Genomic DNA, 20,162 nt, shown 5'->3' with positions numbered 1-20,162 from the left:
CTGGATTTGCTGGCAGTTATATCTTGTGAAGTGAAAAAGAAAAAGAAGCAAGGCAGAATACAGAAGTCCAAATACTGGAACTTGGTCTCTATGTCAATACTTAAATTGACACTCAGTGTAAATGTTACACTGAAAAAAGAGCTAAAATGCCCCTACGAATATTGAAACTGACTTTGCTATTTCAGAAAGACTTTTCTGTTTCAGTTGTCACGCTAATATGCCCAATCAGGACTTTAAATAACTTTAAAGTTATTAGTCAAAAATAAGGTAACTTTATCTGAAAAACTAATGTTTCTCAAAATTAACCCTAAAATTCTAACTTCAATCACAGCTCAAGGTATAAAAACTGACTTCTATCCTGTAATATATAACATAAATTGTCTACAGCTGTGTCAGACCTAGTGTCTTGAGCTAATGGCAAATAGAGACTAATTTTTATTTTTATAATCTTTATGTCCAAAATACACACAAGAGAGGATAACTGAAGTCTTTTCATGGAAGACTTTCTTACATTATGACTATAATAGTTGTGTATGACTATAATAGTTGAGAACTTGACAAGATAAAAGTTTAGTAACACCCCAAGATTCATAGAATCATAGAATCACCAGGTTGGAAAAGACCTCTTGGATTGAGTCCAACCATTAATATCTGCCACTAAACCATATCCCTGAGCACCTCATCTACCCATCTTTTAAATACCTCCAGTAAGGGTGACTCAATCCCTTCCCTGGGCACCGTGTGCCAGTGCCTGATGACCCTTTCTGTGAAAAATCTTTTCCTGATATCCAGTCTGGACCTTCCCTGGCAAAGTTTGAGGCCATTCCCCCTTGTCCTGTCCTCTGTCAGTTGGTAGAAGAGGCCAGCACCCTCCTCTCCACAACCTCCTTTCAGGTAGTTGTAGAGAGCAATAACATCTCCTCTCAGTCTCCTCTTCTCAAGGCTCCAGTTCCATCAACCGCTCCTCATAAGACTTGTTCTCCAGCCTCTTCACCAGCTTCGTTGCTCTTCTCTGGACACACTCCAGAGCCTCAACATCCTACTTGGAGTAAGGGTCCCAGAACTGAACACAGGATTCGAGGTGCAGTCTCACCAGTGCCGAGTACAGGGGCAAAATAACCTCCCTGGACCTGCTGGCCACACTGTTTCTGACCCAAGCCAAGGTGCCATTGGCCTTCTTGGCCACCTGGGCACATTGCTGGCTCATGTTCAGTCGGCTGTGAATCAACACCCCCAGGTCCTTCTCCTCCAGAGAGCTTTCTAGCCACTCTTCCTCTAATCTATAGTGCTGCACAGGGTTCTTGTGTCCAAAGTACAGGACCCGGCATTTGGCCTTGTTAAACCTCATCTCATTGGTCTCAGCCCATTGGTCCAGCCTGTTCAAATCCCTTCAAAGAGCCTCCCTATCCTCCAGCAGATCGACACTTCCTCCCAGCTTAAAGTCATCCGCAAACTTACTTACGGTACATTTGATCCCCTTATTCAGGTCATTGATAAAGTCACTGACACAGGACTGGACCCAGCATGGAGCCCTGGGGAACCCCACTTGTGACCGGCCCCCAGCTGGAGTTAACTCCATTGACCACCACTCTCTGGGCCCGGCCATCCAACCAGTTTTCCACACAGGAGAGTGTGCACCTGTATAGGCCAGAGGCTGACAGTTTCCTAAGCAGAATGCTGTGAGAAACTGTGTCAAAAGCTTTACTGAAGTCCAAGAAGACTACATCCACAGTCTTTCCCTCATCCAGTAAGCAGGATTGTTACAACCGATGGTAAGGAAGAGCCTTAAGAGGGAAGATACAAATAATCTCCTGGAGTTTCCTAATTCTCTTCAGTCACTATCAAGAGAATCTCAAACACTAACTCAGATGAGATACTTTCAGATCGAAAATGAGACAAGACGAATGCCTCCATCCTGCCTGTATGGTGAGTGCACTGATTCACAGAACACTAATCTTGGAAATGAAGGTCCCCTTCAGACTAAAGACTGTGCTTTCTTCCTGGAAGCCTGTAAATATGCACTGCAGCTATTTCTGCCAACTGTTTGCCTTTCCCCTCCTCCTCCTCCTCCCAGTGTTTGTACTTCTAATCACACCCTCACAAGAATCTATTCTATTTAGTCTTTTAACTATGTAGCCTCCAGTGTGGTATGTGTAGACAAGTAATCAAACGCAGAGCCCCAGCTGTGCAATCCTTTCTCAAGCACGTAGTGTTGACTTTGGCAAGTACGTCCACCAGCTTAGGGAAGTTCTACCTAGTGTAAAAACTGTACAGCAAAGCTCTTATCCTGCTGTAGTTTCAACAATGTTTTATCATCTCAGCAGAGTGGAACAGCCACATGAGCAGAGTGACATCGGAAAACCATCCCTAGATTCCCACTAATTCAAATTGGATCAGGATTGTGCTCCAGGGGATGCTCTGCCTCTCCCCTGGGACTGGTGTAACAGTGGCAGAGAGCTCAAGCACACTCCTGCAGCCAGCCCTGCAGAGTCACTGGCACTAGTGATCAGCATTTGCCAAGAGCGCAGGGACCAGGGAAGTCTTTTTGACTTTCCCACAGGATGAGGGAGGACAAATGACAACTTTCTCTACTTAAAAGGTCCAAGACTTCAAAACGGATTAGCTAACACCACATTGCTGACATGCACTGACCCAGTTGGAGAGACAGACTGCTTAAGGCGGCCAGCATCAAACTGACTCAGATCCTCATTTAATTCAGATCAACTCATGCTTCCAAAAATATACTGCAGTGCCACTGTTCATCTCACAAGAAAAAAATTAAATAGGGAGCAGCACAGTAGCCAAGTTACAGATTTAAAAGGGCATGTGTTATACATATTTTTGTTCCTACAATGTATTATTTAAGCCCTGTGAAAGAGTTGTTCCCACATGCCTCATTTGTTCTCACTTGACAAGAAGTGACCTCTATTGTTTCTCTTCTCCTCCTAGTGTTTAAACCCAAGTATGAGAAAACCTAATCAGCTGATAATCACAGACCAGAAACTAAAAACGTTTGATTCACATGGTTATTTTCTGCAAATAAAATAACCTTCCCTGCAAACACAAATATATTGGTTATAAAGCTGAATAGGGAAAAAAATTTTGCAATTTCCCCAGAGTCCTGCTCAGAGATATTTTTAACAAAGAATTTTAGCATCTGCTTCTGAGGGTTACTAACCAATGAATGCTTCTTTCGTGAGGAAAGTTCAAGTGTTGTATCATACAGGCTTTCAACAAAGTTCCTCAGACAGGGGACATTCACTTCATTTTTGACAGCCTGAAAGAAAATTTCATGTTAGTAAAACACTATTTCGCAAGCTGGTTTACCCAATGTAAAGAAACCATGTAAACAACCTGGAAAATAAACTCACAGCTGCTACGGGGACGAGAATTTCAACAAACAGTCCTGCCAGTGCATGCTTGATATCTTTGTCTTTAACTTCAAGGAAATAATGTGCACACTCCTAAAACAAAATGAAACAAGAACATAAATCACATATCAGCTGGAATAAAGACCTCTAAATGTTTGCTCAATGCACATCAAGTGTCACTGACTGTTTTTATCTTGCAAACCCCACAGAAAACATTTTTTATTAACTTTTAAATCTGCATTTTGCAGCAAGCACAAAGCAGGACATAAGTCAAGATCAAGGATCTGTTACTCTAACCATGACAGTCCACAAACTCTCCACTGATTCCAGCTGTGTTTGATGCTGTTCTGGGGATGGAAAGGGAATTGGACTCAGGGGCTGACCTCATGCCTTTCCTGTGTATACCTTCAGGAGCAGGAGTAATATCCCCCATGGACTGCTTTACACAATGCTCCAGGAAGCCAGAAAAGGAACACACTTCTCCAGAGAGGTAAACAAAGCAAGGATCAATCTTACTGTAAATAGTTTGGGTAAACCTCACTGCTAGGATCCATTGCACATTAAGGATCAATACAGAACTGTGTTAAATGAGGGAAGAGACCTGTGGTGCAAACCACAATTTCCAGTCTGAAACTGGGGTTTGAGAGAGGAAGTCAAAATGCACATTTGTTCTAAATATGCAACAAGCTACCATCCACATAGCTGTGCTGCTCAGTAGGTGAGGGAGGGCAGATAAGCATCCACTCACTCTTCTGTTTCTGTACAACTTCTCTGAGAACAAAAATGCATGTTGTTCCAGTTACTTCTTTCTTCTGGGTCCAAGGTCCACACAGCTACTGATGTTACAAGGATGTTCCCCACTGCCCTTTTTTGCACAGGCGTGCAGAGCAGTTTACCTTTAGACCATGCCTAATTTTTGCTGGCTGCATGCATTATTCTACACCACATGGCTTCAGTCACTCCAGCCACTTCTGCTACACAGCTGAAGCCCCTGTACAAAGACAGTAGTCTTCCTGGGCTGCTTCTGCACTGCTTAGTGGAAGACAGGCTTTTCTGGAGCTTGCTCCTGAGATTAGCTCTGCTGTTGAAAGCATCTCTGTATGAGAGCTCTATCACTGATTTCAATAGCGGTGAACACTGGATCCTACCAGCGCTGTGCCATAAATATACAACGTCATTCACCCATAGTCATGTGCACTGAACACACACTACTTTGATATCTCGCTGGCTCTGGATAATTTACATTAAGGCAACACACACTCAGATGTGTTCATATAAGGGAGCATAAGGTAAGAAGAAAACCGAGCTGTTTCTGTGTTGTTTAATATGGTTTAAATATGTTGTTAAACATGGTTTAAAACACATTGCAGGAATATTCTTCCTGTTCAGGATGCAGAGAAACATCCCTGTGTGTATGTATGCATGTGCATTTGAATTCCAATGTCAAATCCCTACTTGTAGGCATCTAACATAGATTTTTTTACTCCACTGACACCATCAATAAGAGGATCTTTGCATCAAGGTTTATATAAAACATGCATTTTACTGGATGAGCAGCTACAAACCACACAGCCAACAGGGTGATCCAAGGAAAAACAGGCGATTAAAAAAGGTTAAGCTGAATAAACCTGCTGATGAAAACAAAACCCATTGTGCCTTACCAGTAAGAATGAGGGCTTTTAAAATGGTTACACATAAAAGATTTTCCTTCCTTCTACAAAATAATGTAATCTGTTAATGTAAAGCATTCATGATAGTCAAACTATGTTCTGTACTAGTGGCTCTCAAACCAGGTAGGTACAGAATGTACCAACAGGAAGGAGGCTGAAGCTGTAGTTTAAGGAGACAAAGCATCTAAAGGAAATTCTGTCCATCTTTGCCTCAATTCTTTGTCTCTTACTCTGTGTTTTTCTCCACCAGAAGTTCCTCTCCTCTCTAGCAACTATGTCAAGGGTGGAAGATTCACTTTGCAGGCAATGAACACCTAGGAAGACATAGCTAGGCAGAGATATAAGGCAAGGAATTGCTGTGGGATGGCAGGGTGGAAGGTCTAGCGTCTACAGAACCAAAATTCTTTTTTGTTTTGAGGATGAGATATAGGGACTACGGGTATGTGCCTAATGAAAAGTTGGTATGGAAGGAGAAGTTGGAGACTGGAGCACTGAGGTTCAGAATAAACAAGGAGTAGCTGCACATACATGGGAATGACGTGGAAAATCTCCTGAAGTATTATTACAGGGAGGTTGAAGGGCAGTGCATTCTAAAAGGTTTGCAAGCTACAGTTGTATATTTATGAATTTTACCTGCATAAACTGAAGAGAAGCTTCAAAGTCCTCCACAGGATACATCTTAATGCGAAAGAATTTCATTCCCATTATAAGACTGATAATGCTTTGAACTACATACGGGCTTTGTTCTTTATGCCGTAACTCTTTTAACTCGGCCATGAATTTCTTCTTTACAGCAGGAAATCTATGAATTCACATTGGTTAGTCACAAGAAAGTATAGACTCATATTTGAAATGTATTGTAAGGTACATAAATGGGGAAAAACCCAAAGAAGATTCAATCTCAGTTGTAAAATACCACTTCCGTCAGTATGAGAACAGATTTCTTTTTGTTTGGTTTTCTTTCACTCCTGCTGAACTCAGAAAAGAAGATTAGGTGTACAGTCCCTTTTGATAACTACAACTTTCCCACTATTTTCTCACCATGTCCCTCTTTTACATAAGGGCTAACAATATCACTAGAATAACCCCTTCACAGGTTTTTCAAAAAATCCAAGATGAATGATAGTTTTCTTGCAAGTGCAGGCAATGCTTTCAAAAGAAAATACTTAAATGATAACCATGAAAATATTTAGATAGGCCCTTTCTCCCTTCAGCTTTGTTCTAATAGCCATTACAATAACATTGAAGTATTAACTGCAACACTTTGGGATAGGGAGGTCTGTGACCTTTTTTTACCTTCCCCATGAGTCTATTGGATGTGTCCATTGAAACACACTGTCCATAAAACAACACTCAGGAAGATTATCTCACAGGACCTCATGTCTTTCTTGAGACAAAATGAAAAGAACATAATTCTCATGGGCAGGTGTAGCATGTAACAACCTGTTGTTATTAACTCTGCCATTGAACACAGGTTGGCAGGAAGAAGTCCTTCAGTGGGAGTAACATCTTAGCAAGGCCCTTCAGAACCAGAAGTGAAAAACAGTATTTAAGGAGAACAAGTATGTTTTGTCTTTGACAGTCAACTTGAACCTTCAGATTCAGATGTCACTTTGGCTTTTGCCATTGACACAACCAATTTAAGTGAAAAAGACCAAGTGTCTGAGGCCAGCTCTCCACAGCCAACTCTCTCTCCATAGCGGACAACTCTCTGCAGGACTAGTCTCTGCAGGCCAACTCTATGCAAGGAGGATTAGAGTTAAGGTTAAGGTTATGGTTTGGGGCTACCCATGGATCGTTGTCCCTGTGGAGAGTTGGCCACAGGCAGTTGCAATAGAACCAATTTAGAAACCTAGGTAAGGCCTTAGCTGAAGTTTGTGAATGCCATACGATTTCCAGGAACTCAAACTGGTTTGGCTTCACCAAGCTAAATAGGTAAGTTCGGTAAAGTTGATTGGTCTCATAGAGCAGACTCATTCTCAGCAATATCAATAAGTCAGGAGACAGAGACCACTGACATGGATCTATGTTGGGGCAGTGAGTTTCATCTGTCTGCCTAGTTTGTGTGACAAGCAAATGATGAGATGTTATATCGGGTACAAGAGTTTCTGAACATATCTGCTTCCAGATTCAAAATTTAAGATCAGACTTCACAAAGCGTTTTCAGTCTTTAATGTGACAGCCTGCTCAGAATTGCAGGATGAAGGATTCAGAAGTAGTTGCATTAAGTTCTAAACTGAAATAACTGAAGAGAAACTTTAAAATGTAGCTATGTTGGAGTATGGCCATCTTTAGGTTTGTCCAGTTAAAGGAAAAATAATATATAGAAAAAAGATTAATTAAAACAGCTCTCCCCAGCCCTTTGAGCTTTCCACAGATGTCATAGCTGAGATAAGACAAATAATGTTGCTGTAGTCTAGTTGAATTTATTTGGTATCACTGGACTAGACGCAGAAAGCCTATGGTTTCCTACACTTCTATGTTCACCTGGATGAAAAGAGGGCCAGTGAGCTGAAATGATTTATTCCTACACTATCTTTACAAAAGCGAGAATATCAGAATAATCATATGCTAAGCAAGTAAAACTTCTCAAATTTCCATTATATACGGTATTCAATTGTACTTACTTTGCTTGAGCTAGAACACCTATTACTTCTGCATACAAATCTGCAACAATGTGCATATTTCCAGTGTTAGGACCAAGGTACCTAGCAAAAGACAAGAAAGAATTCTTGGCTGAGAAGGTACTCTGCTTAAACTGTTAAAATAAAAAAATTCAGCAATTTTTTTTTTCACAAATTTTGTGTAAAAAAGCACCTTACCCCTCTTTGTATTTAAAGTGCTTGAAGGCCAAGTTAATAACATCATGTACCAAGCTGTCTATTACAGGATGGAGCGGAATCTAAAAACACAAAGTAAAACATAACTGGTACAAATACATTACACTTCAAGCTGCCTACATTAGTACTTTTATTATTTCTAGGTGTCTTCCCTACACAAATATGGTATTGGCTGACATAGCATCTAGCTAACAAAACAGTTGAAATGAGTCAGACATTTAAAGTTTATTTAATACTGAAGAGAAGTACTTCAGCTCCAAAGACTTGGCTAAGTAAAGCCTGTATAAGCATAGAACACTATATATCTTACAGGTGCAAGAAAGACAGCAATAAACAAGTATGCAAGGTTTATTTCATGATAAAATTGGGTTTTATTGGTAATTTCCATAATTTTCTAGTTAATGAATAATTTAAGAACTCCATACCTGTTTTAAGACTTCTATTAATACTAAAGAAAAAATAAAATCAATAGCCAGATCTCTTCTCTCCATTAAATAATCCCTCTGCTGTTCATCACTGCAAAATCAAAACAGGAAACACAATATTTAGGAGATAAGTTGTAATTTATATTATATGCCCTCCTCAATTACACAAAGACAGATCACTGGGGATTGTATTACTTTTTAAACTGCAGTCCAGCATTTCAGAAAGTAATGCACTCACATGGTCTTAAATCTGAGATAAACAGAAAAAAATTAACTCGCTGCTTTCAGCTTCTTTCAAATGCTTAAATGTTGCACTCTATTTCCTCCTTTGTTCAGTTTAAGATCAACACAAAACTTCTCAGGAAAAAAACAACAACAAAACAGAAACAAAGACACTTCTGGATTCTATATTCTGACACATACATTTTATTTCAATTTTCTCACTGGTGGCACCATTTAGACAGTACTCAATTACACTTTGGAGACACTTTTGCGACAGATTTTGAAAAATGCCATACAAGCACTGATGAAGAATTCATAACCAAACTACATTCTCTTTTTAAAACTGTTTGAAACAGTGTTATTTTTTTGGCTTTAGCTTCACTAGTCAAATATTCAAAAGTATATCTTGTGCAGAGCAACACAGAGGAACAAACGGTCTCAGGTGAGTAGCTTGCAATGCAAACACAAAAATACCCATTTGGATCATCTCATCACTGTTTCAAGTTGTATTGAAAAGATAACATGAACTATACAATACTTTTAAAAAATTAAGCATTAACGGGACAGTTCTGCAGTTTGCTTGAAGCAGTTACCACTGATTTCAGTGAGATTTCTGTATGCATAAATTCAGCATAATTCTTATAAACATTAAGAACATTAGCGATTCCAACCAATTGTACTTATGTACTTATAATAAAACATGCATTTAAGAGTTCTGCTTGATCAGTGACGACATAAATTATTTGAATTTTCCTTTTCTTGGTTTCATGTTAACTGGAGAAACGACTGGCTATACGTTGGTTCTGTCACACTATGAATTGACAGAGTGGCCTTGGTTCACTGCTAAGCTGACTCATAACTAGATTTTGGGTGGAGTTCCTGAAGATATCTATTTATGAGCACATTATCCCGTAACAGGCTTCTGTAATGTGTCAAGAGGCACTTCAAAGCAAGGGTTCATCTTAACCAAAAGCAGACATCTAACTGATGATTCATGACTTCATACTGCCTACTTTCACTGACATAAAGAGTCTGATTCAGGTTCATTTCTATCCTGATATTCTAAAACTGGCTCCTACCCCTTCATTCCAGCAACTATTGCTTTCAGTAGTTACTGGATTATAATATAATTCTAATGGGAAGAACTGCCAATGCATTTCCAGACACCAGGTCTGCCATTGTTGATTTTCTAAACCATCAGACCTCAACGTAAATGAAGATCAATCTGTTGCCTTATTACTGAGGAACTACTGATATCGTAAGAGACCAATATATTCATTAGGGAGTCTTCATTTTTGCTTGTTTGCTTTAAGAACAAAGTCAAGGTTGCTGAAGCCCTTTGACTACGCACAACTTTTTAGATTGAGGATAGCTGTTACGTGAAATTTCTATGACTGAGCAGAAGGCTGTATAAAAAAAATAATCCTTCTAAGTGTCACAGATTTATTGCCTGCTCACATGAGTGAAGAAGACAGACACAGCTCTGTATACAAACCAACATTTAAATGACTTTACAGTATCCAAAACAGCACTAAGAAATAGTGCTTCAACTATGAGGTGCATAATTTTAAATATGCAACTACTCCATCCATCTAGAAGCTGAGAAAAGAGTCCAGGAATAAGCAGAAAAGGATGACAACAACTTTCAAACAACTGTAACGACAAAAGCCGATATGCGACATAATTTATCTTAGAATCTATCAATAATGTATGTATGCATCTTCAAAGTCATACCTTTTGGATTTAGTGCTTGTTCTTGGTCTGTACTCATGAGATTCATCTTCTATGCCATTCTGTCTTTTATACCAATCAAACAAAGTGCGCAGGATAGAGGGTAGACAATATTCTGAAAGTGAGCTCATTGAGCTTATTACCTATGAGGAAAATACAACAAATCAATGGGCGTTCAAGTTCTCCCTTCTCCTTAAAAAAAAACCCACTAGTTATTCAATGGTTAGACATGTTCATCTCATTTTTGAGATCCATGGTACAAGCAATGACTTAATATTGATATAATAATGACATTTCCTGTTGAAACATAAGCAGAAATACAATAATGGGCTGTATGTCGATAGTGTCCTTCCAATGATGATACTAAAGCGCACTAAGATTCTGTATCACAACTTAAAACACGTCAGAAAACTACCTAGTTCTTCAAAGGGCTTATTTTACTTTGTTACACAATGTTGCTTTGAGTTTGAGAACAAGATAGGGAAAGAAAAATAATGAATCAGAGGAACTGTCTCCTGGGTTGCATTTGACTGCTGGGTGGGAAACTCCAAGAGCTCTTCAATAATCTCAACCAACTGAACATGCAGATGCATCCATCTTACTATTAGGCTGACATACCCAATAACTAAGACTTTTTTTTCATATGTACAAAAATATTTACAGTTTCCTGTGTCTTTGTGTGCACAAATAAGTAAAAAAAAGTTTAAAGTCAACCCTTAAAAGTTCCTGATTAAACACGTCCAGGGGCATACTGGAAAAGAAGATTACCGGTCACTCAGTATAAACTGTGCTACCAATTACAGAAATGCTACCAAACATGTTAGTACTGAACTATGACTTAAACTTCCTATTACAGGAAACCATAAAGCTGCAAAACATGAACATATCAAAACCTAGGGTGGATGTTCCCACTATTAAAGAAGAGGATTATATATCTACTGCAACTGAATCTTCACAGCTACAGCTTTTGAGCATGTTCCGGGAAAACAAAAGACAACTATTTAAAATAAGAACAAAGTATGGATCTGGAGATTTGTGATCACCTCAAGATCATGCAGGGCTTGATCCTGTAAAGTGCTAGAGCCAGAGCTGAAGAAGGTACTTCATGTCAACTACAATGATTAAGTCATTAACTGTCAGGTTCATCCACCTGTATAAACTTAAACCAGCATGTTTCAGTGCTGGAGGAACAACAACAGAGTTCAATGTCTTGTACAAGACCAAGTTTGTGTGAGTCTCTGCCTAAGCTGAGCAAAACTGGAAGACTGAGCACCTTACAATTCCCAAACTTTACTAAAACCTTAAATGACAACATCTGTGCATGGCATTTGGTTTAGATCTTTTGCAGTTTTTCTGCCTCAGAATTAAACTAATCCACAGTGATGTTGTGGTCTAAAGTTAATGAGACACTTTGAGGATAAGGCAGTATTGTTTTGATTGGATTCAGGCATTATGGCCTAAAATTAAACTTGGAGCATTAGAAAGCTAGAACAACTGCCCCTGTAAAAATAAAAGCTTCTATAAAAGTACTATTTTAGGAGAGCTTTCAATCCAGCGTTTCCAACATATTTTATTACCTGAAATATGATACAAGTTGCTGTGGAAGATGGCATGAAGGCACTGATGGCAGTCGTGACAGAAGGCCTTTCATGACAAATTACTACAGCAGCCCAGGCTCCCAGGCTCAACTGCAGCAAAGCCTTCAAGCTTAAGACTTCTGATAAATGCTTAGAAGACATGAATGGCCCAGTGTCAGTGCAAACTATTCACTACTGACACGGAATGCTTCGACATTTCAATTACTTCTCTTACTGTTTTCCAAAAGTTTTTCTGAAGCCAACATAACATCAGCTGCTAATTATGAGATGCAGTGAAAAAGAGGTCGCTGGGGAAGTAGAACAGACTTAAATATCTTCTAAGGGATCACAACATTTAATTCTAAGTGAAAAGTTGTTTCAGTCATGTCATTCCGCACGTTCACCAACATATATATCAATTCTGCTCTCTAAACCCCAGCTACACAATTTCACCCACCACCAAAAGTCCAAGTGATTCCTGTTAAATCTCCTCAAGCCATACTTTCTCTGCTGAATTTACAGTGTGTGTCTTTAGCAGGGATAAAAGGTCAATATAGTGGGTTTTTTTAATCTTTCTGTCATTGCACTTTTAAGACAGGAAGGAAGGGTGGACTGGGTAAAGACCTGGCTCTCAGGGAACAGGAAGGGAGGGAAGTCTAGCCAGCCTGTTGGTTACTCAACCCTTTCATTTACTGGAAGTAACTCCAGGAGTGAGATGAATTCTAGCTCTGTGCTGCTCCTGAAAGGGAGTGCACAGATGTACAAATAGGTCCTTGTTGGACAAATGATCATGTTCTTCCACCATAAATGAACTGCCTACTGTACAGCTTAAGGATAAGAAAGCCGCACAAGCAAGGAGCTGTTTAAAACTTGTCTTCACAGAGCATTAAATATACTTTAAGCAAACGCTTAATATTTATTTTGGACTAATATATAACAGTAAATTTAATGAAATTCTGCCCAGATAGTTTGCTACATTTCATATACTTTCATAAAAGTATTACTATTGTCAAAATAAAAATATAAGAAATATTTCCACTAACAGCAGATAGATGCTGATTATGTTTTTTATTTCATATATTAATTTGTTTGCACCTAAGCAGCAAACATTTTCAAAACTGCATTCAATTTCTAACAGTATCATTAATTTCTTGGCTTTGTATTTTTCATACAAGATATATGTCAGTATGTATATTAAATGTGCATTTTATCGTCATTTTAATAATGTAGAATTGCAGCACCTTATTTTCGCATAGCATTGGCTTATTTCTTTTGAATTTCTTCTTTGCATAGTGTCTTCATATTCTGCCTTCAAATTATTGTGTAGATTCCAAATAACGGACATTAGGAGTTAGATTTTACACTTTCTATTAATGCTACTGAAAGCAGAATTTGATGAACATTGTTCTAGCTGTATTTAGGATACTCATAGCCACATAATAATGTTTTCCCTTCATTCAACATTTTTTTCCACTTCATGTAGATGTTTATAACAAAGCGCCGTAACTACAAACAATGTGGATTCAACGCAAATAACAGCTGCAATGAAATCCTTGCTTTTTTAAGTAAGAGCAAAACACTCCTGGACCACAGTAAGACCGGGATTTCACATGGAATACATGCAATTAAGGAGATAAAGTCAATAATTCCTGTTCCAAATACTCTAGACTGGGGCAGGATGAAGGTGGAGAGATGCCCTAAGCTCTAATCGAAGAAGCTACATGCTGTAATTCTGCTGGACCCTTTCAGACAAAACTTTTTATTTCTAATGACAGATTTCTCTAGATAAGTCAACTCCTATTGACAAATCTGTAGAATGAAACATTGGGAGCAAGTAGCATACCTGCATTTGTTTAGGTCTCCTTTCACTTGCATCTCTCTTCCAAGCATCGTTTGGATAGTGCCGCGAAATTGAATGTCCTTGGGAACTGTTAAAACTGATCACTACTAAGATGGACTGACTAGTTTTCATTTATGGACTTGCTTTTATGAGTAAAAACCCAGGATTTTTTTCATACCATAATTTTGTAGATGGGTAATTTCACTTAGCTTTTTCACACATTAGCAATGTTTATACCTAATTTACTACCAGGATAACAGCTTACATGAAAACTCTTCTATTTCTACTGTGAAGCAAGTTCAGTTCTGAACATGTTACCTTTAGATTTACTTCTTTATACATTGCTTCAAACCAAACCTCTGATCAGAAATCAAGGGTTGTTCTATGACCCCACCACCACCATTTCTTATGCTTCCTCTACCATGTGCCCTTCTGCCGGTGAATGCAGGGAAAGTGAAAACACAAAAGGGGCCACAAGCAGCACTAGTGCAATGGTGATGATTCCATTATTTATATATTATGGCTAACAGGTATAATACTGGATGGGAATAACTATCAGCATGTCATTTACCACATTTAGGCTGTCATGAAAAAGGGACACAATCGTTAGTATGTTGCTTAGTGTCTTATTTACTTATATTTGTATATTCCACATTTTTATTACCACATTTTTACTTTCCTTTTACTAGCCTGAGCTGGTTTTTGCTTCTGTCTCCTACAAGTATATAGAATGTTAAATGCTTTTGCTTTCCAAATTGTATTGTCCAACCTAGTTTACTTCTGAGAATAATTAAAATAAGCACAACTTTTTGTGCAGTTCATGTTAAACCTCTTGCAGCAGACACCTCATATAGACTGTTCCATATGAAAACTAAGTATTGCTGTTAAGTTTTCACTTCCATGGCAAAAACATTACATTCATTTTGTATTTTCATATGGAAAAATGTCTGCAGGTTAGTCCACAATTACACAGTCCCCTTTTTCTGCCTCCAGTGTTGTCAATTCTCAGAACATTTATATACCGTGGTAAGAAGAGAAGATAATTTAGTAGGGGCTGAGAAAATACTAATGTTTCCTTGGGTAAGGATAAGACTCTTGGATAATTGTGGGGTTTTTTCACCCTAGCTTTTGATCTTTTCATGTACTGGAACATTATGGTTTCCTGTAATAGGAAGTTTAAGTCATAGTTCAGTAGTACTAGCTTTAATAACATTCTGCAATCGGGGACACAGAGCATGCTAATGCCAGAGCAATAATGTTCTTTGCAAACAGGCAACTAGAGTTCTCTAATCAAGAACTTTTAAAATATGATTTTAAAGGTACTACAGAGATATTTAAAACCGTATGTAAAACCTGTATAATTTCCTGTATATATTTTCTTTATATACATACACATCTAAAAGGGAAAAACACAGTCAGCAGAAGGAATCCAGTTTGTGAGGCTAATGGTGAGACATTCTCCAAGTCAGGATAAGTAAGATTACTTCATACATTGCTCAAGACGCTATTATGAGTTTGAGGAGGATGATGCAATTGGCAGCTGGCCAGAGCACACAGGACAATACCATCTGCCTATCCATGGAATCATGATCTACAGTTTTCCAGGTAGACCATGCCTACATTTTTAATATCAGCAAAATTATCCATATTTTTGTGAAAACTTCATAATACTGACAACATCATTTGTAAAACAGCTTTATAATACTGTGAAGTACTGACCTAATCTACTGAGTGAAACATGCCAAGTGAAGAAAGACTTTTTGCTCCATTTTCTTGTCTCTACCCTAGCTGAGTTCTATCAAATCTCTACTGTGCATTACAAATTTTTGAATGAAAATCTAATTCAAATTTAGCCAATCTAAAATGATTTTGTTAAGTATGAGCCATGATCTTGAAAACACTCTTATAAGCCAGGTACAGTTCAGGTCCCATCTTCCAACCACAGATGTATGTCTATCCCAGAAGCACTAGAACATCTCAAAACGATCATGCTGTTCAAGCAGAAAACAGTGTGAAACCTGGAAAGAGAATCATCCATAACAACTCAGGCTGAGGCAGACAGAAAGCCTGAAAGTTCCAGTCTCAATAATTTGTTCGGAAAATTTCAAGGAACTGAATACAAGGTTTCCTGACAGGACATCTAAGGCAATCTCAGCTCTATAGTTTTCTATCAACTCTACACATAAGCAGGACTCTAGATGCGCAGTTAGAAATACACACAAACATTGTGTATAGCAAAATTTGCCTTTGTTTTTTTGTCTGCATCTGTTTTACCTGCCCCCAGCACCCACAGTAAATTGCTACAGCAGGAAATACACAATTGTTTCACTCTAGGAAGCATTCGCTGTTCTCATTAATTGATTCTGACTTAATTGTTCAATTTTCTGTCTATTTACCAATAATTAGGAGAAGCATAAGTCTTCTAATCCTTCCTTGTAAAAGGCCACAATTTGCTTAACCCCGAATTACGACCACCCATTATGTGTTTGTTTAATAGACTGCAGGAACAGTATCACATAGGTTTGCATATGGGTGGCCTAATTTATTTTTCTTTCCCATTTACGTGTGACACACTTCCCACAGGAAGGAAAAAAAAAATATATAATATTAAGGCCAGAATACCACAAAAAAATTTCATTAGGCAGCTAGGGAATTTTCACAAAGCAGCCTCCTTCAGCCTATGGTGGTTGGCTCCCCTGCGGGGTCTGTCTGTGGTCAGTGAGGCTGGGCAGGGAGCTCTACGGTGCAACACCAAAGTCCTACTGTTCACCTCCTGCTCTGAACAGCCCTCCAAGAAGGCTACCTCTCTGCAAAAAGCAACTAAAGAACAACCAAGAGAGCAAATCTTCATCAAGTTACAATTCCGAAGTGAGCTCTGTGAATGCCAGTGGGGTCTCACAGGGCATCTCTGCTTCTGGTGCAATGTGTCTGACGTCCCAGAAAACACAATAAATGTGTTATACTCATTTGAGGTTCAGAAGTCCTACCAATATCTATCTTTTCTCCCAGAGTTAAGTTAATGATACTCACATTAAGTTTGGTACCTGCAGCTTACGACAACAGCCACAGTTGCTTTCAGTGCTCTTGTTGTTACTGCTGCTTCTGCTATGCTTTTGTGTCCTATATTCCTGGTACTGCTGGCAGCACGGTGCTGCAGGCAGCCATGGAGCTGGCAGCAATGGTGACAGCACGGCAGCTGAAGCAGGAATGACAGAGCAGCAAATACCTTTGTTGTTTATGATACAACTTGAGTTTATCCTTCCTCTTTGTTGGGAGTGAGTTTTACATATCCTTTATATAACTTAAGCTCTTCAGCACCTATCTTTATTTTCAAATAGGTTATTCATGTATGATTTTTTTTTAATTATTGGTTTTATTTTTATATTTGTCCTGTTTCCCTAACATAATAAATTTATTATTCTAATGCCAGATATGTAATTTTATTCGGTTTATTTTTTTATTAAATGAAATATAATTAGTGATTTCTTTTTCCCTGCCAATCATTTTTTTCTAGTTACTATTTACCTTGTTGCATAGAGGCATTTATCCTGACACCTGAATTTATGCTTAATTTCAAATACAACAGATTGGCTCAGCCTATTTGCATATGTGCAAGTTATGCTGGGTCACAGCTACAGAGTCAAAAAAAGACTGATGAGACTGATGCCAGTGATAACGATTCTAAAGACACTCATATTAACCATGACAGTAACCCCATAAAAGAAAGACTGGGGCCCACACGTCTGTTCAAAAAAGCAGATATTCTGAAAAATTATGGAGTTTGCTTTGAAACTTTCATCAGAGGAAATAGTCAGGAAATAAACATGTGCCTAACACACTGCAAGAAGCAAGAAGCTCTATGGGAAAAAAATACTGAGCTTGTGAACAGTGGTAAAACCCTCCTAATTTAAAACTAAGAATGGTTAGGCAAAGCACTTATTGTTCTACTAAAATACATTGAGACATACTGTTTTTGCAGTTGGCAGTGATAGCATACAGACACTAAACTGCCTTCCACGTATTTGTCTTACAGCCTGAGGAATGGAATTAATATAATTTCAGATGTCTTACTTGATCAAACTGGGGGTCTTCTCCTCGTTGCAGAGATTTGGTCAATGGCTTCTCCTAAAAGAAAACATATGAAATATGTATTACTTCAGATCAATCCTATGTTGTACTCTATCAACTCTACTATGATTTTTCTGTTAGATTTTCACTCACATAATTTGCCTCCTGACCAGTTTCATGCTGGATATACTGTTTGTTTCACATGCAAAGGAGACATCTGCAAATACATGACCTAATACTGACAGAGTGTCTTTAGCGTCTTAGTGTCTTTCAAAAAAAGAAAAGAATGAACTATTTATTACACCTAAATTACTTTGGGCTCACACTGATTATTAATTCTTTCAAAATCCTAAAAAGAACCTGGTATTTCCTTTAATACATAAGCAACGAGCTCTATTTAGCTACTTGATGTACCTTCCTGTTATAATACTCACAGGCAATATGAACATGTTCATAGATATGGTGCATCACACAGTGTATACTGAAAGAAATGCAATTTTAGAAGAATCAAATATAATAGAGTTCATTTTTAAGTAAGAAAATTGTGGAAAAACTGACTGTATTACTAAAAAAAAAATAATTTTGGAAGTGGAAGCAAATTTTCAGGACACATTTTCAGAGTACCTGGGAAGGCCAAAGAGAACTGCCCACCTCAGAAATCTGAGTCCCAAAGCGTGAACATCACCTTTATGGCTTTTTTTACCAAGAAGGCTCAATTACTGAGGCACGCAGAAGTACATAATCCAGTATTCTTGATCTACGCAGCAGTATACAAAACATGGATCTCCTAAATCACAATGGAAATAAACAATGCATGAAGGCAGATGACAGTCTGAAGAACATGGCACAGGCACTGTCACAATTCTGCACTGAATTGTACTACTGTTGCTAGTGTTTGAAATGAGCCAGTGCATTATTCTTCTGCAAATCATGCGTGGTTCATCTCTTACAGCTGCAAGATCGGGGCTTTCCCATCAGCCTAGAATGAGATTTTCTGTTCAGCTTTCAGCAAACCACTACACTCATCAGCATCTGTTAATGTATCAGGCAAAATACCATCACTGCCAGGGGATGTGAGATGCAAACCAAAGAAATCTGTAAAACTGCTGAGATAATGGAATGGAAAGACTTGAGGCAGTCCAAAGATTTCTTTTATTTAATGTTTCTCTTCGGAGAAAGTGTTGTCCAGTATAACCTGCTGAATTATTTTGAAATTAATTATGCTGATCCATGTGTAACGCCAGCTGGCAGGGAGACTGGCTGCAGAACGACTGTAGTATCCCCTGACTACCCACCAAATAGAAAAATCAACAAAATGCTTTCTACTGAGTCACTGATTTATCCAGGACCGTCGTCAATATTTTTCATTGTTGTCTCTAGTGTCTAAACGGACTTCCACAAGTTACATTAAGGGCAAACAACTATCAATTAGAACTTTATGACAGATATTAGTAATGAACAGACACAGAAAAATTCTGTAGCCCAGAAACAGGCACCCCACTTGCAGTCCTCCTCCTCCATCAGTAACTTGGTGCTTCCCTACCTAGCTGCATCCCATGGCAGGACAATAGGTCTTTTGTCTATTGCTGCACACTGGAAAGCACAGCAGATAATCTTTCAAAAGTAGTGTTTGACTTAGTTAAAAGATTCTTAAGTTTTCATGGGTTCTGGACAAATCAATGTCCTGAGAATTCGTGCAGGTTAGGAAAAGAAACCCAACACACAATCTTTTTTCCTGTTAAATTTTTGATTCTGTTACAGAAGACTTGCGTTACCATAGAGACATTTCTTAAGGTCTGTTTCAATAAAAGGGGCTTTGGCATCCAAAAGCACTGTAGTCCAGTGCCCGACACTGCAATGCTTGGCTTTCAGAGTAGTATCTAAGATCCTGCAGAAATGCACTCAATGTTTCAGGCAGCAATGAGGTGTGGGATTCCTCATTACATGCTCATCTGTAAGGTGGACACAGCTAAATGAGACAAAACACGCCCTGGGAATCTAGGTCTGGAAGTGCACTCCTGAAAACATCCTCCTCACCTGTTGCCTATCTCTGGAAAAGAACACACACCTTACAAATACTTCAGTTTGTGATGATGATGTTCTTCAGGGACTGTGTTTCTAAGTTAGTGAAGAACCCTCCATTTAGACAAGGCCATACAACTCATCTCTTGCCCTCTTAACAGTTAAGTAGACCAGGGCTTCCCAAACTGTGGTACATTCACCTAAAGAAATGGTTCACAGACCATGCAACAGACCTGGTTGCAGCAGAAGACAGCCCTAGGGTGGAGACCAGCCAAGGACACCTACCAAAAACCAAGAAGGATTCTGCTGCCATAACTTCTCAACGTCACCAATCTAGGGCTTAAACTGAGGTCTTTTTCTTCTGTTCACCCCATCCTGCACCGACTGCCTTTCCTG

General features: G+C 38.7%; 1 protein-coding gene across 8 annotated transcripts in view; it reads right to left on the bottom strand.

The window, feature by feature from the left end:
• Positions 1-20,162, bottom strand: part of FRY (FRY microtubule binding protein) — a 208,021-nt gene that overhangs the window by 103,413 nt on the left and 84,446 nt on the right. For all 8 annotated transcript variants that reach the window (XM_054057215.1, XM_054057224.1, XM_054057233.1 and 5 more), the window contains 8 exons: positions 17,748-17,801; positions 10,263-10,402; positions 8,307-8,397; positions 7,864-7,943; positions 7,669-7,749; positions 5,675-5,843; positions 3,372-3,464; positions 3,179-3,277 (listed from right to left, as the gene is read on the bottom strand). In XM_054057215.1, the coding sequence (XP_053913190.1) occupies positions 3,179-3,277; positions 3,372-3,464; positions 5,675-5,843; positions 7,669-7,749; positions 7,864-7,943; positions 8,307-8,397; positions 10,263-10,402; positions 17,748-17,801 (807 nt within the window). The remainder of the gene's footprint in view (positions 1-3,178; positions 3,278-3,371; positions 3,465-5,674; positions 5,844-7,668; positions 7,750-7,863; positions 7,944-8,306; positions 8,398-10,262; positions 10,403-17,747; positions 17,802-20,162) is intronic.

This window comes from Cuculus canorus, chromosome 1, assembly GCF_017976375.1.
Source record: "Cuculus canorus isolate bCucCan1 chromosome 1, bCucCan1.pri, whole genome shotgun sequence".
Classification (NCBI taxonomy): domain Eukaryota; kingdom Metazoa; phylum Chordata; class Aves; order Cuculiformes; family Cuculidae; genus Cuculus; species Cuculus canorus.
The sequence above is the reverse complement of the archived record's forward strand: the minus strand, read 5'-3'. Positions and strand labels throughout refer to the sequence as shown.